The sequence below is a fragment of the Puntigrus tetrazona genome, chromosome 17 (assembly GCF_018831695.1).
Source record: "Puntigrus tetrazona isolate hp1 chromosome 17, ASM1883169v1, whole genome shotgun sequence".
NCBI lineage: Eukaryota > Metazoa > Chordata > Actinopteri > Cypriniformes > Cyprinidae > Puntigrus > Puntigrus tetrazona.
The window spans coordinates 7,565,347-7,590,830 of record NC_056715.1 but is presented as its reverse complement, the minus strand read 5'-3'; the positions used below and the strand labels follow the sequence as shown (position 1 = coordinate 7,590,830).

Here is a 25,484-nt window from a genome sequence, read left to right as displayed (position 1 = left end):
GTTTTCTTCAGTGTGTCTTTGTTACTTTGTGTAACTTTAAGTGTGTCTAATCAACATACTTCACTTATTTGTGTGAGAAAATTTTACAGAAATGAAAGAATATGTATGAATTTCATTCATGTCAGTATATGAGAGATTAATGATCTACATCAGGGCAGTGAATGTGTAAGTAGACATGACTGGACAAACTTAAGTCCATATTGTACTCATTGCTTCTTTTGAGTCACATCAGACTTGTTCAGCAAAGATGAAGATTGAGAATCTGTTGTCTGAGGTTGGGGGGTTTGGGAAATACCAGTTCGGTATCATGGCTCTTTTGGTTATTCCGAGAATAACGCTGCCATTTAACTTCCTGTTGAACAACTTCATCGCCACCATCCCATCTCACCACTGTGATATCAGTTCTCTGGATGTTGACGGGATACTTGGAAATCTAAGTCAAGAAGAGAGACTGATTGTCAGCATTCCTGCGCAGGAAGATGGGACCCCTGCTTCCTGTCACATGTTCTCCCATCCTCAGTTTCATCTGTTGACAAACTCTTCCAGCAGCTCTGAACCTTCTGTAGTCAAGTGTCAGAACGGATGGGAGTATGACAACAACACAATCAAGTCAGTCTTGGCTACTGAGGTAATTTGCTTTGTTTTTCATTGAAATGAATTTTTATAACTATATAATTTAATTTTATGATATCCAATGATTATGATATACAATTCCGATGTATAACAATGATCAAAAGAAAGATGACATCTCTCTGACAATATCTTTCAGTTTGGATTGGTGTGCGACAGGAAAAGTCTGAATAGAGCAACAACCACCATCTTTTTTGTCGGTGTGATGGTAGGAGCAGGCTTTTTTGGCTGGCTAAGTGACAGGTGAGACTTAATGTAAGACATGAATGTGGCATTTAGGAGTGAACAGTGATGCTACAACAGAATGCCAAACTAAAGTAGTTAAACTACAATTATTGTTAGTTAGTTACAACACAAACTAAGTTTTAATTGACTTAAAATTAAAAATAAGCATTAATGATAGTAATAATAAAGATGATAATAAATATATATATATATATATATATATATATATATATATATATATATATATATATATATATATATATATATATATATATATATATATATATTATTGGAGCAGTTCATTACAATGGGCTGGACTTTCCAGCATTGCAAATAAAAACTACTGACAAATAAGTACTTAAACACATAAACACACAGTTTAAGGCATTTGTAATAGAATCTGTTTATTCCAGGTATGGTAGGAAACGAATGCTGATGGTGGCATACCTGATATCCATTTCATTTGGGGTGGCCAGTGCATGCTCCACATCCTTTATTATGTTTGCAATAATGAGGTTCTTCACTGGAATGGGCCTTACGGGCATCAGCATCATCACTATTGTTCTGTGTAAGTGTTTTCTTCATTTATATTTTATAATTAATAGACCTCAAACACAATGTAGCATTTAGCCGACAGATTACACTATACATACAAATACTTCCATATTTTCAGCATTTAAATGTAAAAGAGACGTATTTACTACAGTGAGAATTTAAAAGCAAAAAAAAAAAAAACGCCCAATCGATAAGCAAAAGCAACATAAATAGGTATTTCACACTCATTCATGCACACACCGTGATGAGTTGCAACCATAAAATAACGTGTGGGGCCTTCAATTAATAGCAAATAAGTGAATAAATCAAACATTGATTTCCTCACCTTCATGTTCCAAATCACTTTATTCTGTTGAACACAGGAGGCTTACTATTTTGGTTACTCTTTCCACCGTATGGACAATTTTTTGAATTTCTTATTTTCCTCAGAATAAATTGACGTTGAGTGTGAGTAAATTATGACAATTTTTTGGTGAATTATTTATACATACAAGTAGTAAAGCCACAGTCCTCATTACCATGGTAATTTTAAGATTTTAAGATTAGTATGGTGCTGAACTGACAAGAGTTTTCCAATATACCTCTTTATTTTCAGCCAGCATCACTGCAGAACCTTCACACGACTGTATAACAATTTTGTGTCATGTCTGAATGGATCAAGCGACTTGCACTGTTTGTCTCTAATGAATCCTGGCAGAAGCACAGCGCTGAGTGTGTCGCTTACAGTTTTGGCCCTGTCTTCTGTCACAGTGTGTACCCGGAGAAACACGCAGGAGAATCAGCTTCTAATCCAGAAGTCCTTAATCTTGACTATAAGCACAAACAGAGTAACAAGTAGACAGGCCAGAACACACTTCAGATACACTGCATAACAAGGGGATAACGTAACACACCTGGGAACACTATTGGGAACAAATGAAACAATCACAGGGAGACAGAAACTGGGTCAAGAGAGGGAGAGGCATCATAGGACACTGGGCAAAGTCTGACAGCGTTATTATTTTTATTTGTTGTTGATACAGTAGCCTTTGCATCAATGAATGACACAGTTTTGACTGTCATGGTGTGTGCAGGAACGAGTGTGAAATACCTCCTTTTGTTGCTTTAGCTTATCACTTGGGCACTTTTTTATTCTGACTGTAGACATTGAAAAAATGACGCATGTGTTTTTTTGAGGATATCGGTTAATTTCTTGATTTGACAGTGTCTGCTTGTATATTTGAATCATATTTGGTAATTCTCTTTAATGGATTTACTCCGATTTGATCCATGAAAACTGCCCACCTAATCTGGGCAACACTGGGTGTATTCAAATGATGCACTGATAGGAATAACTTAATTATACAAAAGACACACAAATATTTACTTTTTTTTTTACTAAAAATACATAGTGATTTGTACGTTTTAAAAGATAAAATGTCTAAATTATAAGTAAAATCTTACAAAAATGTATGTTTTATGCTTGTAAAAGTCACATATTAATACCTTTGTATAAACATGAGACCAGGCTGGACATTCTGTTTTAAATAATAGAACTTATTATTATTATTATTATTATTATTATTATTCATCAGGCATTGAATGGACTGATATAGAACACAGGACGATTGCTGCAGTTACAATCAGTATTGACTGGTCTATCAGCACTATGATATTGCCTGGTATTGCTTATCTCATCAAAGACTGGAGGCCTCTTGTCATCACAGTAACAGCTCCTCTTATACTGGCAGTGATCACATGGAGGTAAGATATTACTATGATTAACTCCAGTTTTTCCAGATCACTTACATTCCTGTCTTTCAGGTGGCTCCCGGAGTCAGCACGATGGCTCATAGCCAATGGACGACTGGAAGAAGCCCATTTTTACCTGACCAAATGTGCCTCGACCAATAAAAGACAACACAATCTCAGAGATATCAAACCAGAGGTAATATTTTATTATGCAATATTTAGAAAGCGAATACATTTTTTGCATTGTCCTAAACTTTTGAGAACATGCCCTTTCAGACTCTTGCTAATGTTATAATTGCTGAGGACAGTGGTGACAGGAAGTACTCGTATCTGGATCTCGTGAGGTCTTCTAAGATGAGGAAACTGGCTCTGCTTACTGGCGCTACCTGGTGGGAATGTTTTGTCTTTATAATGGCTAAAATTTATTAAATCCTGGTTTATTAAATTAAATTGTTTTCACAGGTTCGGAGTGGCATCTACTTACTACGGCATCAGTCTTAACATAAGTGGTTTTGGGCTGAACTTGTACTTTACCCAGTTTATTTATGGTGCCATAGAAATGCCAGCAAAACTGTTGGCCTATTTGTGTCTTGATAAAGTGGGCCGCAGGTACAGCCAGGTGGGCACGCTGATTGCAGCAGGGGTCTGCATTGGCATCACCGTCCTCATCCCCAGAGGTAATCAATCATTTAGTATGATGCCACAATCATGTGATTGACATTTAACTTGCCTTAAAACTGTGAATGTTTGTTTTGTTTAGTTTACTCCATTACAGAACAATCATTTATCATGATGTTTCCATCATGAGTTTGGCATTCACTGATTTAATATGTAAATGTTTTGTATTACAGTGAGTCATTTATTATGACATCACAATCATCTGCCTGGCTTTTCAGTCCATTTAAATAAAAGAACAATAATTACTTAGAATGCCAGTGTTATGAGTAACTAAATGTATTTATTTAGAAGTTATTCACTGTGATGTCACAGTCATGTGTTCAGCATGTCAGTTCTAAAATGTAAACTTTAAAAAACTTTCTGATGTTAAATCATGTGTTTGGTGTAGAAATTGGTGGGTTTTTTTTAAAAAAATATGTCACCCTATCCTAGTTAAATATAAAGAGCCAACTACAAGTGAAAAAAATGTTTTCCAGTGGATCTGGAGATATTAATCACATTTTAGTCATGCATTTCTGTCATGTAATTAATTTATGGCTCAGGTGATGTCTGTGGTCCTGTCTTTAGATTTGTGGCTGCCTCATACAATAATTTCTTTGCTGGGTAAAGGATTCTCAGAGGCTTCTTTCACATGTGTTATGCTCTATACCACTGAGCTCTACCCAACCGTGTTACGGTCAGTTGTTTATCATTTGCAATTCTACTTGTGTTTGCACATAGAGCAAAAATAAAAATGGGGTTATTAATTTCTCTAACTTCTGACCTTAGGCAGAATGGATTAGGCTATAGCTCATTTGTTGGTCGTGTTGGCGTTTCTCTTGCACCTCTTGTGAGTCTTTTGGACGAGGTCTGGCTCCATCTGCCAAAGGTCCTGTTTTGCACTGTGGCTGTCAGTTCAGGTCTCCTTGCACTGCTCCTCTCTGAGACCCACGGTGTGAGGCTTCCTGAGACCATTGAGGACATAGAGAAAAATAGGTGAATAATCATTTACTACTGCTACCGTTAGAATCTTATTTTTAATTGCTCAATGAATTACTTAAAATCTTTTAAGTAATTCAGTTTTAAAGCAACTTGATATAAAAAATCTAACATATTTTCGTTTCATTTGTTTTACTCAGGAAAAGATCAGTGTGTTCACAACTTGAATATCAGCTTGGAATGGAGCCTTCCAAGCAGACTAAGTGAACCTAAAATGTAGAGAATCTAAACTGTAGAAGATGAATCTAATAAAAATCTAATTAATCACTGAACTGTCTTGGTCTTAATTTTATAACCTATTCTTGTGACAAACTAAAAAATCTTATACAGCCGTATGTGCATTTTTGTTCTTGAAACCCTCCTGTACAATATGAGATGATGTAGGGGCTGTTCAATTTTTATTTGGACTCTCAAACTCTACTCCTCACCATGCATTAGGGCAGTATAGACACACATCCTCTTCCTCTCAAGAAACATGGAAACCAGATTCATGTTACAAATCAACAGACTGTGGCTGCCTTGAGATCAAAGTTATGAAAATCTCACAATGACAAAGCAAGAATCTATTGTAAAATCACCAAAATGTAAAGTTTCAACCCAAGGGTTTAATTTTTACAAATGTTTCGCAAAGCTTTAGACATTCCCTCTGTTAACCATTTTCCTCCCTTTAGAGTGTTATGTCTGTGAGGTATAAACAAAAGAGTCAGGTGAGATCCTCAACCAGGTCGAACACATCAGAGCGCAAGAATGAAGTTTGAAGATCTTCTCTCAGAAATTAATGGATTTGGAAAGTTCCAGAAGATGGTTGTATGCATAAATTTTTTTGGACGATTTAGTCTGGCCTGTCACTTCCTGTTAGGCAACTTTATTGCTGTTATCCCTTCTCACCATTGCAGCATCAGCTCTCTGGATGCTGATGAGATCTTTGAGAACCTGACTCGGGAGGAGAGATTGACTGTCAGTATTCCAGCTCAAGATGATGGGACTCCTGCTTCCTGTCACATGTTCTCTTATCCTCAGTTTCATCTGTTAACAAACTCCTCCAGCCCCTCAGAGGTTGCTGTAGTCCAGTGCCAGAATGGATGGGAGTATGACAACAGCACGTTCATCAGCACTCTCGCCACAGAGGTGAGAAAAGTTGTTGTTTTTTGTTTTTTATGTCTGATAATACACTCTGTACTTTTCTCAAGTTGGGACCTCTCTTTTTGTGTGTCTTTCAGTGGGATTTAGTGTGTGACAAAAGAGCACTGAGCAGATTAACAACCACCATCTTCTTTATTGGGGTCATGTTTGGAGCAGCTGCTTTCGGGAGCTTTAGTGCAATGTTGGTGCATGTTTTTGAAGTTTACATAAATCATGGAAATCTTAGTTAAGAATTGGCAAAAATCTAGCACAGTTGCTTAAAGGCATAGTTTTTTTTACAATTTTATTATGATTTACAAACTCTCGTGTTGAGTTTCTTCTGCAGAACATGAAAAATGAAGGCTGGAAAATATTGTTTTTTTAACATTGATTTCCTATTTGAAAACCTATTTTTATATGTTCCACAGAAGAAATAAAATTTCATACAAGATTGGAACAGCATAATTTACATTTGGGTAAATTATTTAAATTGATCTCAGCTGCGTTGCACATTTTTAAAAAATATTTGTGCTTGAGGGTTTCTAAATAGATACACACGTGTCTGTTTCTGCTCAGGTTTGGACGTAAGCCCATGCTTCTAGTGTCATATGTGTTAGGAATGGGATTTGGATTGTGTAGTGCTTTTTCCACCTCCTTCATCATGTTTGCGGTGTTGAGATTCTTCACTGGATTCACCATTACTGGCAGTGTCATCATCTCCACTATACTCAGTGAGAATCACTCTCTTTTTAAATTGTTTTGTTTTTATAATTATTGTAGCTCTCAAATAGCACACAATAAGATTTTAAAGTGATGAGTATGTGTATTCTTTTGTTGATTTGTTCTTCATCAGATGTGGAATGGGTGAGCATTGAACACAGAAAGCTGGTGGGGGTGATTGACAGCCTTGCTTGGACTTTTGCCTTCATGGGCTTTCCGCTGATGGCATACTTCATTCGAGACTGGAGATGGCTGACTGTTGCCATTTCATTGCCCACTGTCACTTCCATAATCACTTGGTGGTGAGTATAAACACACCACAAGTAAACAGAGGTCAGGTCATAAAAAACATCATGCACCTTTTTCAAAATTAGCTTGCTGCAAGTTCACAGTATAAAATGCTTTACATTTCATAAATATGAATTTGATTTTGTTATAGGTGGGTTCCAGAGTCAGCACGGTGGCTGACAGCTAATAGGAGGATAGATGAAGCTCATTATTATCTTCATAAATGTGCTGTTATGAATTGTAAAAAGGATGCTATTGTCAGCATAAAGCCTGAGGTAAGGGAAGCTCATTGAACACTTTTAGGTTAGGCTATAATTACACTATATACCTATATTTATAATCAGTAACATGTATGAGAAGGTGAGAAGAGTCAGAATTTTTTTCTTGCTTTCATTTTAGCACAGTTTACTGATATATTTGTCTTTCTTCAGAATTTGGCTAAAATCATAGTTACTGACAGAGGAAACAGGAAGTATTCATACCTGGATCTGGTTAGGACTCCTAAGATGAGGAGACTGGCTTTACTCACAGGAATCACTTGGTGTGTAGTAAACCGCCAAATCACAAACACACACAACCATCAGTAAAAGTACATTCAGATAAATCTCATGTTTCTGCTGGGTTCTTTACTGCCAGGTTTGCTGTTGCCACTGTTGCCTATGGAATTAGTTTCAACATTTCAAGCTTTGGACTAAATATGTATCTCACTCAGTTTGTGTATGGAGCCATTGAAATTCCTGCTAAACTGAGCATCTATTATCTGCTGGATAAGTTTGGAAGACCCATAACTCAGGCTGGATCACTGCTTTGTGTTGGAATCAGCTTGATGATTAACATATTCATACCCAAAGGTGAGAGCCTACTGACCCTTTAACATAAAGAGTGAAATGTTTAGAGTTTCTGCATTGACATTTTGACCTATGACAAGATCTAGTGCAACGATGCTTTCTTTGTTTTGCTGTTCAGATAAGTCAGTGGTTCGTACCGTGATTGCTGTGCTGGGAAAAGGCTGCTCAGCCACATCTTTTGGTACAGTTATTTTGTACAGCTCTGAGCTTTACCCCACTGTTGTCAGGTATGAAAACTTTTACTGTAGTAAAAATGAAATCTATGAGCCTTTATTTGATCAAAAATACAGTAAAACCATCTATATTGTAAAATATCATTGCAATTATTTATGCATTGCAACTTTTTATGAAAAAACATCCTTTATTCTTGTGATGGCAAAGCTAAATGTTCTGCTTAAGTTCATTTTATCATCAGTGTTGAAAATGTATAAACCTCTTGTGGAATTCATATTACAAACTGGATTCATACTGTATTAAAAAGTTCACAAAGAACAGCATTTATTTCAAACAAAAAATAACAGTATAGTTGTATAGTATATTACTGTCACTTTTGATTAATGTATTGCCTCCTTGCTGAATAAAACAGACAAACAAATCTTCTTCAAGCTGAACATTAGTAAGAAATTGTAAATTGTTCTATTTAAACTGTAAATTGTAAATTTATATACTTATAAATGCAAAATGTAGGCAAAATGGGATGGGCTATACCTCCTTTGTGGCACGTCTTGGTGTGTCTGTGGCTCCTTTGATCCTGCTGTCAGATGATATATGGAGCCATTTCTCTCAAGTCATCTTGTCTTCTCTTGGACTCTCTGCTGCTTTTGTGGCTTATTTATTACCTGAGACACGAGGCAGGTGTCTGCCAGAGACTATAGAGGATGTTGAGGGAATCAGGTAAGGTTATGTGGAAAAATTATCTAGTCTGTGAAACTGAACCTTTAAGAATAATAATTTAGCTACTATAAGAATGTTCATTTTGTTGTTTTAAATCACAGTAAGGGCACTGATGACTTGCCACTACAAGATCAAAAAGTGGATGAAACAGAAGGCAGCAGGTTTATATGAAAAGACAATTTAATCGTGCAGAACATGTAACTGTAGTTTTTTTTAACCCTATTTATGTCTTCATTTAAATAAAACATTTAATGAATAATTTGAAGTTTGCATGTTTTCTTCATTGTGATGTTTTGTCTGAATTGCGTGGATTCACTAATTCACGTATAAAGTAATACTATAAGAAGAATAGCTCACAGGCCTTACAATTTCTTACAGTACAATAAATGATTTAGGGAAACACTGATAGGGAAAGTTGCTTTAATAAGTAATGCATATATTGTGTTACTCCATAAAAAGTACCTACACAGTGGCCAACTGATGTTGAAAAGATCAGATCAAATCAAATCAAAATAATCAAACACAGTATAAACAACTGACATCAAAAACTGGACATTGATTTGATATAAACTGAATGTCTAACATATTAGCCAACATGTACATTAAACGAATTACAGTGTGGGGTTTCCTTATTTTCACCCAATTACCACTGGAGGAAATTAACGTCCAAACTTTAGTTGTTACAGCATTAAGTCTCGGCTAATATGTGATGTCAAACTGATATCAAGGTGCCCACTGGCATTACTCAGTTATTTTTTTATAGGAAGTAATTCATTGCTTTACTTTTGTGTTACCTTTTATGCTTATTAGTTTTTTAATAACAAAATATAATGATACATATTGATATTTTTTGTAAATATAAAGGCCCTTTCATACCAAAAAATTAAGTTAATAAGTCACAGGCTGAAGGAAGTACTTTTGGGAATAGGAGAGGTGTCAATAAATAAATTGGAAAACAGAGAGAATTTACTTTTAACAACAGCGAATTACTTGTTTGGAAAAAGTAATTCTTGTATGTCAAAGAAATCTGTTACTCTTCTAGTTACCTGAAAAAAGTAATCTGATTACATAACGTGTTTGTATGCATTACTTGTAATGTGCTCTGTTCAACACTGCATAGAAATAAAAAAATAAATAAAATAACCAATGCTATATATGGCACCAGTGCCATATATGTATAGTTCAAAGTACTTCAAGTACTTACTCAATGTACTCAATATATATATATATATATATATATATATATATATATATATATATAAACCAGAAATCTGAGTTTACGGTTCATTAATCATTTATTTTAATTAATCAGTTATTTTACCCTAGTCCTTCTCAAAAGGTGTTGTGGAGAAAGATATGTGTGTGGAGAAAAGTATTATGCTCTTGATACATAAGCTTTGTCAACCACAAATCCATTCTTCACTCCTTGTACTTGGAGATTAACAGTTTATATGTTTGTAATTTCATAAAAAACTACAGTTAATCTGAACAATTGACAATACAAACAACCCAATCTGTCAGCATAACCTAAGAATGTGCCTTTCTAGTCTTTCTCTGATTAATCTAGACATTTAGATGGCATATGTTTTGTAGTTTGTGTCAAACATTTATGTCAAACAATCCATTCTAGTTGCATCTAAGAAAATCCTTCTTAACACTAGCTAACAACATGAAAACTATGACAATAGAATAGAATAGATTTGTTTCTGTGGAGGCAAGCTCAGTCTGATTATGTAGTTTACCTCTACAGAAAACAAAAATGTATCAAAAAGTGACTGAAGAGAAAAGTGTGTTAAGTGTGATAAGATATCATTTGTAAGGTGTCAATGTCCATGTCCATTAACCACATAAACTGCACACATGGCGAGACAATCTTTTCTAAGCATTAACAACCAAATCACAAATCATTCACTCCTGCTGGCAAACTACTATGGGTAGCAGATTGTCTGAAGATATGGACACACACACTTTTTAACACAGACATACAACCACAGCAGTTTTTTTAATGATCAAAGTACAAGATGCATCTGACTTACAATTACCTTGGTTAGTACATCCAAAAATGAATGCGTTTTACTCAACCTTGACACCTCCTAGGTTTATGTGACTTTCTTGTTATAGACAAATCCAACCAGAGTTATATTAAAATAGTCTTGGCCCCTCCAAGTCTTTGAGTGAGGATAAGCAGGTGTTTGTTGTCAACAGTTCAAAAGAAGTGAAATAATAATAAAGCGTCCCTTACAGCTGAATAGAGGCCTCCTTTAGCGAATCTGTCTTTATAAGATATCCATATTTTAAACATAAATAAATACTTTTCTTTCACTTCTGCTGACTGTTGTAAGTTCCAGAGGATAACTTAAGGTGTGTGTGTGTCTCTGAGAACTGCAGGGGCAAAGGGAAAAAAAATTCTTTACTTTAGCAAAGGAAAACCAGTCTCATATTTCTCTTTACAAATGCTTATTTTGTGTTTCCAATTTGTAACCAATGTTTTATACTCTTTCTGAGCTCATCACTAATCACGTAATGTATACTACTTCATCCGCTGGAATGCCTTCTGCTTCTGACAAAGGTGAGAGAAAAGTGTTAATGTATTGTGGATATTTTCATGTAAAAAATGCATGAATCCGCTACAGGATTATTTTTATTTTTATAATTTATTTATCTTCACCCCCCTAGAGCCATGTAAAGGATGTTTTAGTATAGATACGCGCACTTTATTTCACATCTTTTGAACTGTTGACAACAGTCACCGGATGTGGATGAGAAGAAAGAAGCAGGGTAAGGAGTCAGATGACCTCTCAGTCTTAGGCTGTGGTTGGCCTGCCTAGCGAAGGGTGTCTTTTGATAAATGTCCGAAACACCCAATGAAGCCAATGAAAACTCCCTAACCAAGACGATGCCTCTAAATCCACTCAAGACAAGTACCAGACTGAATAATTAGGGATTGCAACATCTAGTCCTATTACGTAAATTGATAATTTGACAATGACAAAGCAAGAATAATCTCTTATAAAATCACCACAATGTAAAGTTTCAACCAAAGGGTTTAATTTTTTACAAATGTTTCACACAGTTTTAGACATTCCCTCTGTTAACCATTTTCCTCCTTTAGAGTGTTATGTCTGTGAGGTATAAACAAAAGAGTCAGGTGAGACAGATCCTCAACCAGGTCGAACACATCAGAGCGCAAGAATGAAGTTTGAAGATCTTCTCTCAGAAATTAATGGATTCGGAAGGTTCCAGAAAATGGTTGTATGCATAAATTTTTTTGGACGATTTAGTCTGGCCTGTCACTTCCTGTTAGGCAACTTTATTGCTGTTATCCCTTCTCACCATTGCAGCATCAGCTCTCTGGATGCTGATGAGATCTTTGAGAACCTGACTCGGGAGGAGAGATTGACTGTCAGTATTCCAGTGCAGGATGATGGGACTCCTGCTTCCTGTCACATGTTCTCTTATCCTCAGTTTCATCTGTTAACAAACTCCTCCAGCCCCTCAGAGGTTGCTGTAGTCCAGTGCCAGAATGGATGGGAGTATGACAACAGCACGTTCATCAGCACTCTCGCCACAGAGGTGAGAAGACTCTTGTCTTTTCTATGTCAAATTTATATACTTCTCTAGTTATGATCTCACTTCTTTCTCTGTGTCCATTTTGTGTGTCTTTCAGTGGGATTTAGTGTGTTACAAAAGAGCATTGAGCAGGTTGACAACCACCATTTTCTTCATTGGTGTCATGTTTGGAGCAGCTGCTTTCGGTAGCTTGAGTGCAATGTTGGTGCAATTAAATTGCATAATTTAATACATGCACTTGGTGCATGTACTTGAACTTGAGTGTTTCTAAATATATACATACATGTCTGTTTCTGCTCAGGTTTGGACGTAAGCCAATGCTGCTAGTGTCATATGTGTTAGAAATGGGATTTGGATTGTGTAGTGCTTTTTCCTCCTCCTTCATCATGTTTGCGGTGTTGAGATTCTTCATTGGATTCACCATTACTGGCAGTGTCATCATCTCCACTATACTCAGTGAGAATCACTCTCTTTATATTTATCATGGCTCTAAAATAACACACAAAATAAAGATGACTGAATCACTCTAATTGGCAAATTGATGAGTGTGTGTATAAGTGATTTGTTCTTCATCAGATGTGGAAGAGCATTGAACATAGAAAGCTGGTGGGGGTGATTGAAAGCTTGTCTTGGACATTTCCCTTCATGAGCTTTCCACTGATGGCATGCTTCATTCGAGACTGGAGATGGCTGACTGTTGCCATCTCACTGCCCACTGTTATTGCCCTAATCACTTGGTGGTGAGCATAAATAAATCAAACATAATCAGAGGTAAGAAAAAAATATATGAAAATCATGTAACTTAATTTGCCCCTTTTTTTATTTAAATCGCTTGCATATCAGAGTAAATGCTCCTCTTTGTAAATATAAAATAATCTGTATTTCATAAATGCAGGTCCATATTTATTTAGAATTAAAATTTAACAATGAAGATGAAATTGAAGTGCAGACTTTTAATCTTTAAATCAAGGGGTTGAACACAAATGTAACATAACGTGCTTATACACAATCTGTAATTGGACTAATACATATAGTCATGCATAAAATGTTAATTTGTTACATATTGTTGTTGAGAACCCTTACAGGCAATGACTCCTTTACACCTAGAACTCACAGGCATCACCAGTTTATTTGGGTTTCCTAGTTTGTGATGATTTGCCTGATCTTTATTGCAACTGACCTGAGTTATTGTTTTGACTTTAACAAGTGAAATGCATGCTAAATTAAGTTGATATCAGGACATTGGCTTAGCCATTGCAGAAGATTCCACTTCCAAAGTGTGTTGTTTTTATTTTGGGTCATTGTCTGCCCGCCCTCCAATCAACTTTGCTCCTTTATGCTGAATGTGGGAAGACAGTATATCCCTATACACTTCAGCATTCTTCCGACTGCTTCTGTCCTCTGTCACATCATCACTAAACATCAGTAATCCTGTGTCACTGGAAGTCATGCATGTTCATGCTATTTGGATCATGAGCTGTTGCAAGCCTTCTCAATACTTTTTTCTTCCTATTTTTCTAATCCAGACTGATTCTAATGTCAGCTGCCCAGATAATGCTTTTCTAGAAGTGGTCTGAATTATTTTTTATTTTTATTTTCTTTGGTTTAATCTGTATAATCTGGTATAATCTGGCCTAGTTTGCTCCTAGTGGTGAACCCTCTGTATTTCTCTTGTGAAGTCTTCTCTTGATAGACTTTGATAGTGACATGCCTAACTTCTGGAGAGTGGCTGGATGTTATGAAAGGGCTGGTTTTGGACAGCCTGGAATTTTTATCTTACTGAGCCCAGTAGCAAACTGCTGATTTGACCACTCTTAATGTTCCTGCTATCTATCTGATGAAATTGTTTTGTTTTTGAAGCCTGACAATGGTCTGTTTCACTCACAGCACTGGACTCACAACAACAGCTTCCAAATGCAAATGGCACACTTAGAATAGCCCATGGCTGTCAGTGAAACAACTTTTGATTCAATGGTCCAATTACGTATGAGCCCTTGAAAAAGAGGGGAGGTGTATATTAAAGAGTGTATATTCCTTAACCTTTCCTCCATTTTGGTGAGAATACCCTCAAATTAAACCCTAAGAGTGTGCACTTTAAGTCTATATTATAATTTAGCTATAACTTGAATAAAATGTGATCAAAAATTGTGCTAAATGTAGTTTCTGCATTAATTCAGCATTGACATTTTGACCTTTGGACTAAATGATCAAGATCTAGTGCTGAGCATCTATTATCTGATAAGCTTTAACTTGGATCACTGTTTTGCTGTTCAGATAAGTTCATACCCAAAGTGTTTCATTTAACGTGATTGTACAGTTTCTGCCACGACCTTTGACAAGATCTAGTGCACAGTTATTTGTGTACAGCTCTGAACTTTACCACAGTTATTTTGTACAGCTCTGAACTTGTCCCACTGTTGTCAGGTATGACATTTTACAGTAATAAAAATCTAGAGGTTTGAGGTTGGTAAGATTTTTTAATGTTTTCTTACACACCAAGACTGGATTTATTTGATCCAAATTTAAAAATAGTTACATTTACATTATTACATTTACATTATTATATTAACAAAATGTTTGTATTTAAAAAAAATATATATATTAAAATGTAATTTACTCCTGTGGTGAAAATCTGAATTTTCAGCAGCCAACTACTCCAGACTTCAGAGTCAAATGATCCTTCAGAAATCCCTCTAATATCTTGATTTGGTGATTAAGAAACATTTTATCATCAATGTAAAAAAAGTTGTGCGAAAACAGTTTCTGTGAAAACAGTTATATATTTTTAGCCTTCTTTTATTAAATAAATTTGCATTTGCTTTTTTTACTGTCAATTTTGATCAGTTTATTGTGCCCTTTCTAAATAAAACTAGAGAAAAATATTTACCCCAAACTTTAAAACAGTGTAAAATTGTAAATATTTATTTAGTTGAATTAAGGATACATATATGCAAAATGTAGGCAAAATGGGATGGGCTATACCTCCTTTGTGGCACGTCTTGGTGTGTCTGTGGCTCCTTTGATCCTGCTGTCAGATGATATATGGAGCCATTTCTCTCAAGTCATCTTGTCTTCTCTTGGACTCTCTGCTGCTTTTTGTTTTTTTATTACCTGAGACACGAGGAAGGTGTCTGCCAGAGACTATAGAGGATGTTGAGGGAATCAGGTAAGGTTATGTGGAAAAATCATGTTGTCTATGTAATGTGTGTCTGGGAAACTGAAACCTTAATGATTATCATTTGCTTTTGTTTTAAATTACAGGAAAGGCTCTGATGACTTGCCACTACAGGAAGTGGATGAACAATAAGGCAGTAGGTTGAAATGGAAAGACAAATTAATTCTTAGAGAAGTAGTTTTAATCAGATCCAAACAGTTAAATATGGCATGACAAACAGCAAAATACATTTTGTTAATGTAGAACAAAGAGTTTGCACCTGAATTTGAAAAGTGGCTTACAGAGCTCAATAATATGTTACATATGAAAACAAATTAGATAAGAGATACCAATTAAATGGTTTATTAATAAGCATGCAATTAGTCAACTAAAATAAATAACTACTAGTCGACCAGAAAAATCCTTAGTTAAGGGCAGCCTTATATATTTATGAAATTGTAAATTTATATAAAAATATAATTCATTTTATATATTTGTTACAAAATTGTAAATTTAAGTGTTTACAATCTGCAGAAAGTTTGTGTTTATGTCTGTAGAGAAGGATATGAATAAAATTATTTATTTCTTTTGTCCTGTAAAGTGACAAAGGCCTTGGCTTTGATTTAATCCTCTTAATACACAAGTTTTGTGAACCACAGTGAGCATGGTGGATTACAGCTCTCAGGTCTGAAAGGTTTTCTAAGACCAGATCAGCAGGTTTGTGATTCAATAAATAAACAAAAGATCCATTTGTACAAATGACCATTCAAACACCATTGCCTAAGAATGTGTTTCTGCTTTTCCAGTTTTAATGACAAATAAACCGTTACTGTTTTATCTAAGAAAATCCCTTTTAACATTAGCAATTATTAAATTAATTAGCAATTATAAAATAAAAAAATTGTGTGCCAACTCTGCAAAAAGATGTAGTTTTATTATATAATCAGAGACTGAGCTTGCATTTTTTTTAAACTCCAGATATCAAGTCCCTTTACAATATCTACCAAAAGAAAACTGATGAAAAAGAACAGAAACTGTTTATGATTTATTTATGTTTGAGCAAATCATGTATACTAGTCAAGGTGTACTAGTAAGATATCATCTGTAAGATAAGGAAAGGTATCAATGTCCATGTGCATTAATGAACGGTGCACAAGGTAAGACACTCTTCTTTTACAAGCATTAATAACCAAATCACAAATCATTCACCCCCTCTGACAAGCTCTTAAGGGTAGCAGATTGTCTGAAGATTGGACACACACACATTAAACAGACATACAACCACAGCAGTTTTTTTAATGATCAAAGTACAAGATGCATATGACTTCCAGTTGCCTTAACCTTTGATATCCCATAAAAGCTCACCACATCAACCAGGATATTCTGTATGAAGACACTGAGAAAAGTCAGTGCATCAACAAAAACCATGAAGTTCGAAGATCTAATTACGGAGATAAATGGTTTTGGTAGATTCCAGAAGATGATGCTATGCATCAGTTTTGTAGGACGATTCACTATACCGTGTCATTTTCTATTAAGCAACTTCATCGCTGCAATACCATCTCACCACTGTGATATCAGTTCTCTGGATGCAGAGGGAATCTTTGGGAATCTGACTCAGGAGGAGAAACTGACTGTCAGTATTCCAGCTCAAGATGATGGGACTCCTGCTTCTTGTCACATGTTCTCTTATCCTCAGTTTCATCTGTTGACAAACTCCTTCAGCAGCTCAGAACTTCCAGTAGTCCCGTGCCAGAATGGATGGGAGTATGACAACAGCACATTTATCAGCACTCTGGTCACACAGGTGAGATTTCAGGGAATGTGGATTGTTGAACATTTCTTGTTAGGATCAATCATTCAAATTAATCAATCCATCAAATAATTTGAGGAGTGCTTCAAACCAATTAAGCATAAAGATACATATTTACAAATAGGCCTACTGTAAACCTTTTTGCCTTTAATCCACTAAAAACAAGAACATTTCTTACTGTTAATGCTATGGCAGGTTTTTCTATCAGCAAAGGTGCTTTCCTCGCTTATTTGAGAAAAACAGCAGAGGAAAACGGTGCATAAGGCAAAATAAGCTATGCTAAGACTAAGGTATAATACATTTTATTTAATTCTTTTTATTTTAGTGTACCACTTCCATAAACACCGCATCTGTAGCGGCTGCCATCGTTGTTTCGCATACACGTGACTTTAGAGCTCGGTGCGTTGCGAGTTCGCGGGTCGAAAGTCACTTGTTTGACTGCCGTTCCAGTGCACTTTCACGGGTAGAACGTTGCCTGGAACGCAGCAGTAGCTAGATGTAAACAAACCAGAGTGGTGGATGGTACGGCAAACGTAAGGATGTTAATTTACAATCATTTCTTTCGTCAAAGGTGCTTTCCTCGCTTATGTGAGGAAGGGGAAAACATCGTATAAGGCAGGAGAAGCTGTTACACCTTTTTCTCGCACAAACAGCTTTCTTACGGGCTACCATTGTTGTTTTTTATATGACGTCAGAGCTCGGAACTGACGCTGCGTCAGAAATCGCATACTACTTACAACATTTGAATTTGAACGTACTGCCCGACCATTAAAAAATTACGTTCTGTATAGAATGAATGGAATTCAGACGTACTACATACGCTATGTTGATGTCACGTGTCATGGGGTCGTCACGAAAGCGCGAAACTTTAAGTAGAAAAAACCTTGATGCTCTCAGTAATGATTAAACGACCTTTTACATCCGATTCACAAAATCATCTCATCAATTTAAAAATGTTATTAAGTAGGCCGTTTACTTTGATTATTATAAACAAGTGCAACTTGACTACAATGAACAAAGCTTTTTCTCTGAGGTAGCGTTACTTATAGTTGAAAAGAGCTGCGTTTCCGGTTTCCGCCACTTTTTCGAATATCACGCCTCGTCTTCCGTGGTCTCATGGAGTAGTAAGGTGTCCATTGTACTGCAGAATTCGGTCACCCGGGTACTTCTCGCCTACTTTTTTCCCCTGGACACTACTCTCCTCGCATAGTTTTTTGCATACTATATAGGGAAGTATGTAATTTGGGATGCAGCATGGGACTACATAGGTCTAGTACGAGTTCATGCCAGTGCACTTTCATGGGGTGAAGTTTGGAAAAGCATGAGTTGGGGGTTGCCTGGAACACAGCATAAAGTACAACATATGTTGTTAGCTGAAACCTAAAACATGAAATGAAACATAAAATGAACCAAGCAAGCGTTATTAGCTAGTGATTCTGTGCAGTGCAATTAAAACTCTGCATGTGTAGAGTTAAAGTTTTTCAAATAGCTTCAGTAAAAAACAATTAAGTTTTTCAGTCACTGGCTCATCATTACCATTTAATTCTTCTCTTCAGCACTCCAGCATTACAGTTTTCATAGTATAAATGTGAGGTGATGAAAGGTATGAAAAGTTGCAGGTTCAAAGCCAATGTAGCCTGTCGCGTCATGTTATAAAAATGTCATGGTAAAACTAGTAGTGATATATTTCATCCACATCTGTGCTTCATTACAATTCATTAAGAAACATATTTTCTATCTCTCTTTATTTCAAAGTGGGATCTGGTATGTGATAACAAAGGCATGAGCAAAGCTGTGACCACCATCTTCTTCATTGGAGTGATGTTTGGAGCAGCTTTTTTTGGAGGCATGAGTGACAGGTGATGTTTCATAAAAAGAGAACTATGTGTTATGATAAATATTATGAACGATTTGCATTTTATACAATTCTGCATTCTGTTTTAAACCTATCTTTTGATTGGCATGTAGATTTGGTCGTAAACCCATGCTACTGGTCTCCTATATATCAGGAATGGCTTTTGCGTTGGCCAGCACCTTTTCTTCCTCCTTCATTATGTTTGCAGTTTTAAGATTCTTTAGTGGATTCACCATCACTGGGATTGTTATCATCTCATCTGTACTCAGTAAGACTCCTCTCACAGATTATGAATGAATGTGTATATAAAACAAGTAAAAGGGCCTTACATATATGTGTGTCTTTCCTCAGATTTGGAGTGGGTGGACATTCAACACAGGAGGCTTGTATGTATAATTGACAGTATGGCATGGGCTGTTGGGAGCACCTCGTTGTCTCTTTTTGCGTTCTGTATCAGAGACTGGAGATGGCTGACGGTGGCCGTCACATCACCTTTACTACTATCCACTGTCCTCTGGTGGTAAAGGATACTATCAAATCAATAAAGTACAACATTATCGTACCATAGTCAGTTAGAATGTTCTACAGAGCAAATGTTTCTGATGTAGGTGGGTTCCAGAGTCAGCTCGGTGGCTGATAGCCAATGGGAAGCAAGAAAAAGCTCATTATTATCTTCATAAATGTGCTGTCATGAACCGCAAGGAGGAAGTTATCTCAAGAATTAAACCTGAGGTGAGCAAAAATTACATAGGCCTATAATGCTAGATTGACATATGGTCCCTTTTTTAAGCAATTGCTTGTCTGCTTCTTTTATAGGCTCTCTCTATAATAGTTACAGATGAAAGAAAGAAAAATTATTCATACCTGGACCTTTTCAGAACTCCAAAAATGAGAAGATTGGCTATACTAACAGGAACCATATGGTGTGTAAATGAACCACAGTTCAAAAGTGCCTGTTCAATTGTAGACCTTGGTCCTTTTCCTAAAAAAAATTCCTATATGGATTTTCAAAAAGTCGTTGCTAAAGACTGTAATAGGATGTGCATTTCTCACTTAGGCTTTTAGTGGTGTCAATTACTCCACCTCTTACAGTTTTTCTCACTCTATTTGACACTTTTCTCCAGTGCAGTGTACTTGTTCTCAAAACAATTAACACAGCTATCCAAACAAAATGATATTAACCAAACAGTTCAACTTATTATTATTTTTCTAGTAATGAGTTTATTAAAATTGTTGTATCTATAGGTTCATTCTCTAATGATTATAAAACATAGTCAGCTGTAGATGCACAAATACACTAATAAAAAGCATATTAAACTAATAACCTAATAACTAAATAAAAAAATGTTTACATTATTATTTACTTAATAATTATAAGGCAAAGTTTAAGTTTAAGTCAATTTATACTTTTTTACAATGTACAGAGCATTTGCTTGTTTTCATTCTCCTAAGATTTAATTACAGAATCATGGGAAATGTAGTTTCTTCTGTGGATTCCTGCTATTAAATACAGTTATTTAAAAAAATAAGTTGAAATAATGCAGACAGTTGGATTAGACTTCACTAGAATAGGGACAGACTGTAAATAATCCATGAATGGCTTTCCCTTCTTACAGGTTTTGTGTTGCCATCATGACCTATGGTATAAGCCTCAACATCACAGGCTTTGGATTAAATATGTACCTCACTCAGTTTGTGTATGGAGCCATCGAAGTTCCCTCTAAACTCATGGTATATTACTTGCTGGAGAAGATTGGCAGACATAAAACTGAAGCAGGAGCTCAGCTGTTGGCTGGAATCAGCCTTATGATTAATATTTTCATACCCAAAGGTAAGACTGGCAAAACCAACCTGATTATGATTACATGTAAGATTAATAGTGCTACTGAAGATCTTGGAAAACCAGCATAATTACTGGTATATAACAGATCGATAAGACTGCAGACATCCCACCTGTCTCCTGCATATTGGCAGCAGCTCCCCAATGTCTGCAATTTTTTATGCAATACATGGACCCTATGTTGTAATATGATGTTAAACCAAATTTATGCTGATTTAACTCTACAAAACATTTATGGCTATTAGACAAAAAATATTAGACAACTGTTAGACAAGCTGTCAGGGTGTGTTATGTTTTAACATTGTGTGCGTAAATACATTGGGGGATTTCAGGAGCCTGTTATGCTGTCTTTCAGATTAGGTGACCCTGCTGCATGTTACTGGTCAGATCAGACAAAGCAAGCTTTTCAGGATATGGTTTAGACTAAATATTGAATGATATTGGATTTTACAGATACCGATAGCTAAATTAATCCAAACTGGCTGATAATTCTTTAATTGGATAGGCCTATTGAACAGAAACTATAGTGCTTTTACTAGTGCTTTAGTGCTAGTGCTTGTTTTTTAAAAAGACATCTGAAACATTACTTTGTAAACAAATACAAATGTTAATTTTACCTTCATCATTAGTTAGTTTTAAAAATTGAAAAATGTTTTAGTAAATGTTAAAATTAACACTCTAACAAGTAACAATACTTCTATCCTACAGTTTTTTCATCATTCTTAGTTAATGTTAATAACAGACTCTTTCTTATTGTAAAGTGTGACCATTTCATATCAAGAGTCAAGCTAAAGATGGCCATGTTTAAATATCTACACAAAGGCCACACACATAATTCAGTGTTTAGACTGGAAAGACAATCGTTTCACTGTAAAATGCACAATACACAGTCTTACCGCTTAGAGTGAAGTCTTCATGTACATTAACAATAATCTGATAACAAGTTTATTGTAAGTTAATGAAAAACTATGAGAATGTCGCTCTGTGGCACAACAGTGTTTCCGAATGACTGAATTATCATATCAGTTCTCTTTTTCTTTAGATATTAAACTTCACTTGGCTAACAAATGCATTAATCCTTGATGGCAAACAAACTGCTGTTTTACTCTACTAATGCAGCATCAATTCGAAAAATTAATTGATAAGCAATGATATTGAAAACTTGCGCTATAGTATTCTATAGCACTATAGTTTGTTATTGATGTATTAATCTGTCCCGCTTTGTTGAAGTATCACGTTTAAATAAATAGCATATGTTGTCAGTGATTTCTGCCTCTAGATGCTGCTCTTGTACTGTATAATGTCAGCGGAGCTTTAGCCGTTCCAGCAACCTACAAAACTCTGAAAAACTATCGCTTTGGATTTGTTTCTGATTACTGATGCCCACTAGTCAACTATTGGTGCCAGTTAATTGACAAAACTGTCCTCTAGTTTAGACATCGCCAGAGTGTATTTGGGTAGTATTAAATCCATTCTATGTAGAACAGAGGTAGCTAACATACCTGCTGTCTATCTGTTACTGTTCAGTTTAACCTAGGGGTCACCAAAGCAAATTTGGAGAACATTAAAGGCATTCTATTAACTCTAAATAACCAACCCAGGTAAAACAGTGAACAGTTGAGCAAGACGTAAATTAGATAAAAAAGATCAGACAGGGCAGCTGTGATATTTGGTGCTAAAACCATTTAAATTGAATTAGTAATGCTGCATCCCTGAAAAGTTTTACAAGATGGGATGTCTATTGATGTAACTGCAGAAACAATTAACAATAACAACACTTAAAGGTGAGGTAAGTTATTTCTGGTTGCCAATGTTGTTTTTTCAAATCACCAAAACAAACTAGCTATTACCCCAATACTCCTATACCCCTATTTGGATTTCCCCCCAGTCAACTTTTATTAGTCCTGTGAATCAAAGCAAAACCAATATTACTGACCTATCAAGAAGAAACAACACAACCTTGCCATCCGATCGCAGACTTCTCTCCAGCAATGGAAAGCTGTTTTGACGTTTATTTACTTCTTGCCTTATTGCAAGCCTTCTTTTGTACCACAGACATTTTCCCCTTATTGCTGACTGGGGACTTTTGCGTGTGTGTACGCAACCACCAAAAAATATTTAACCAATTGCTAAAAATCCACCCAGTTCCCACAAATAATAATCACTGACTCAGATCACAAAAGCACAGGTCTGTCCCACAACTGTTGAAAAAAATGTCATGTTTTAGTATTGACTCTTTGCAAATTGCGTCTCTTAATAATTTGCTAGTTAGCAGTTGTAAAGTTTAGAGTCTCAAGGTGTGTTCCATTCAACCGTAAGTGAACTGCAAAGAGAGGGGCAGGGATGGATTAATGCATGGGCCTGCTGAACACTAGACTAGAGGGGGCCCAGTTGAAATATCACTACTCCAGCAATGCAATTTCAACCATGCCTCCTCAGATTCTAGCGTAGAGATGGCATAAGCACAGTACAGCTTGAATTTACTAGAATGGCCACTAGACTAAAGGATACATTACATTTATTTTTTCAGTCATACTATGTTCATTATCCTCTCTTACATTTCAGATCAGTGGGTTGGTCGTACTGTGGTGGCAGTACTAGGTAAAGGTTTTGCAGTGGCTGCTTTTTGTACAATTGTATTATACAGCTCAGAGCTTTACCCGACTGTCCTCAGGTAAGAGTCAAAAACAGCTAACATATTATTATAAGTATTAGTTATTACTTATGTAAATTAAAGGAGTGCACTTACATTTTAAAGTATCACTCATACATTTCTTTATTACAAATCATTGCTTATTGTTTAACTAATCCTTCAGACAAAATGGTATGGGCTATAACTCGTTCCTGGGCCGTCTGGGAGTGTGTTTGGCTCCTCTAGTTCTGCTCTTGGACAGTTTTTGGGGACACTTCTCTCAGACCATCCTGTGTTCTGTGGGACTCATTGCTTCTGTGGTGGCCTGGCAGTTACCTGAAACACGAGACCAGTGTCTGCCTGAGACTATAGAGGATGTCGAGGGTACTAGGTAAGTTATAATATGTAGTATTTTGTTAAAGGGGTTAATTCACCCCCAAATTTTAATTTGCCCATGTTTTACTCACCCTCAAAGCATCCTAGGTGTATATGAATTTCTTCCTTCAGATGAATCAGAGTCACATTAAAAATGTTCACTGCTCTTCCAAGCTTTAAACTGGGAGTAGGTAAAAAATGTATTAAAATAAATAAATAAAATAGCAAACCCATGGTTGTGTTTGTTCAACAATCAAAAAGTAGTAAAATAAAGTGCATGCATGCATAGTAAAATGTGCCTCACATGGCTCCGAGGGTGAATAAAGGCCTCCTGTTGTGAATTTATACATTTTTGTAAACAAATAATGTACATTAACCAGCCATTTACCATTTTTTTTATCATATTGAATAGGAAAAATCTCAGCAAAGATCATGACAAGCTGGAGGACAAGGACAAAATCATAACAAATGAACCCACTGAGGTCCACTGAGAACATTCAGCCCTAAAATAATCCAAAGCTGTTTAGTGTCATGTTCAGATCCTAGGGGAGTAAATGTGCACAAAAAGTAACAATTTCAAAGTTCTTCCAAAATATGTTTTATTAGCTACACAAGAATTTACAACTTTCTCCAGTGCCATGTAATAATTGCATATATTTTCTAAAAACAAATGAAGGTGTGAATGAATCTTCATGTTTGTGAACGAGAAAAACGGGTTTTGAAAGATGCTAGTGTCAATTTCTGCTCATCAGAATATGTGCAATATGCATTTGCAGCTTGTAAATTTGCAATTGTCTTTACTGCCTATGTGAAAAGAAATCTTTACACCTTACCATTTTATAAACATGTAAAAATATTTCTGTAACAAATAAAAAAAAGTGTTTTCTTTGTGAATCAATGTTCACTTGGCATTTCATTTTTTTCCATTTTCTTTCTTATAAATGTAACAGCCCGCCTTTCCAATGTTCACATATTTTGGGCTATAGCAGGATATATTGCAGTGTGGGCTGCCCTCATACTGCAGGAAATGCAGCACATTTTTATCTGAAGCACTGACAAAGCAATCATTATGGTAACTATTCTACAAATATTACACAATATATAATTTACATTACATATGGTTTACATTTTTAGATTTAGTTACGGGTTTATTTATGGAATTGAATAATTTAATAAATTTTTTTTAATTAAATTCAAAAATGCATTTGAAAACATCTCTATCAGAGTAGTGGAACTGAAGTAGTGAGGTTGCAGTTCTTGCAGTAGGTCAGGAGGTCCCAAAGGGGTCTCAGAATAGTTGGGAGAGGGGCATGTTTACCATTGTGTAGAGTCTCTTATTTTCAAAACAGTTTAAAAATAAACCTCTGGACATCAAGGTTATGAGTTTCTTAAGTTTTGGTGTTGGTGTTGTCCCATTCTTGCCTGATATACAGTAAGGTTTCAGCTGTTATCATCTGGAGGGAAGCATCTGTGGCTTTATATACCTTTCAACTGCTTTGGGTGTGTGTGCCGTTGGACAGGTTAAATGCAGAGCACAAATTCCAAGTAAGGAAGATCCTGGTCACTTTATTTTCAT

The 25,484-nt window shown here is 35.8% G+C and overlaps 4 protein-coding genes across 11 annotated transcripts; all 4 read left to right on the top strand.

Annotated features, from left to right (window-relative positions):
• Positions 1–202: 202 nt before the first annotated feature.
• LOC122361475 (solute carrier family 22 member 7-like) lies at positions 203–5,149 on the top strand. The gene is made up of 10 exons (XM_043262241.1): positions 203–628; positions 770–873; positions 1,269–1,423; positions 2,985–3,153; positions 3,214–3,337; positions 3,418–3,530; positions 3,604–3,818; positions 4,387–4,495; positions 4,588–4,794; positions 4,938–5,149. Exons 1-10 carry the CDS (start codon positions 248–250, stop codon positions 5,002–5,004), a joined length of 1,644 nt encoding a protein of 547 aa, XP_043118176.1. The 5' UTR covers positions 203–247; the 3' UTR covers positions 5,005–5,149.
• Positions 5,150–5,449: 300 nt separating this feature from the next.
• On the top strand, positions 5,450–8,934 carry slc22a7b.2 (solute carrier family 22 member 7b, tandem duplicate 2). Of its 3 annotated transcripts, none has more exons than XM_043262240.1 (11): positions 5,450–5,601; positions 5,694–5,925; positions 6,018–6,121; positions 6,496–6,650; positions 6,773–6,941; positions 7,079–7,202; positions 7,359–7,468; positions 7,564–7,778; positions 7,894–8,002; positions 8,463–8,669; positions 8,771–8,934. In XM_043262240.1, the coding sequence occupies exons 1-11, from the start codon at positions 5,576–5,578 to the stop codon at positions 8,838–8,840; spliced, it is 1,521 nt and encodes a 506-aa protein (XP_043118175.1). In that variant the 5' UTR covers positions 5,450–5,575; the 3' UTR covers positions 8,841–8,934. The 3 variants fall into 3 exon arrangements, with proteins under 3 accessions (XP_043118175.1, XP_043118174.1, XP_043118173.1); XM_043262239.1 differs by having other exon boundaries at positions 5,450–5,604; XM_043262238.1 differs by having other exon boundaries at positions 5,450–5,925.
• Positions 8,935–11,778: 2,844 nt separating this feature from the next.
• Positions 11,779–20,788, top strand: LOC122361477 (solute carrier family 22 member 7-like). 4 transcript variants are annotated; one of them, XM_043262245.1, is made up of 5 exons: positions 11,779–11,918; positions 12,011–12,242; positions 12,337–12,440; positions 12,541–12,695; positions 12,816–13,513. In XM_043262245.1, exons 1-5 carry the CDS (start codon positions 11,893–11,895, stop codon positions 12,830–12,832), a joined length of 534 nt encoding a protein of 177 aa, XP_043118180.1. In that variant the 5' UTR covers positions 11,779–11,892; the 3' UTR covers positions 12,833–13,513. The 4 variants fall into 4 exon arrangements, 3 of the variants coding, with proteins under 3 accessions (XP_043118180.1, XP_043118178.1, XP_043118181.1); XR_006252964.1 differs by adding an exon at positions 20,754–20,788 and having other exon boundaries at positions 11,805–12,242; positions 12,816–13,010; XM_043262243.1 differs by having other exon boundaries at positions 11,805–12,242.
• LOC122361472 (solute carrier family 22 member 7-like) lies at positions 14,621–24,802 on the top strand. Of its 3 annotated transcripts, XM_043262235.1 has the most exons (12): positions 14,621–15,405; positions 15,501–15,550; positions 16,933–17,200; positions 18,962–19,065; positions 19,175–19,329; positions 19,413–19,581; positions 19,670–19,793; positions 19,878–19,984; positions 20,678–20,892; positions 23,467–23,575; positions 23,718–23,924; positions 24,321–24,802. In XM_043262235.1, exons 3-12 carry the CDS (start codon positions 17,075–17,077, stop codon positions 24,397–24,399), a joined length of 1,395 nt encoding a protein of 464 aa, XP_043118170.1. In that variant the 5' UTR covers positions 14,621–15,405; positions 15,501–15,550; positions 16,933–17,074; the 3' UTR covers positions 24,400–24,802. The 3 variants fall into 3 exon arrangements, with proteins under 3 accessions (XP_043118170.1, XP_043118168.1, XP_043118169.1); XM_043262233.1 differs by having other exon boundaries at positions 15,501–17,200; XM_043262234.1 differs by lacking the exon at positions 14,621–15,405 and having other exon boundaries at positions 15,413–17,200.
• Positions 24,803–25,484: the final 682 nt, after the last annotated feature.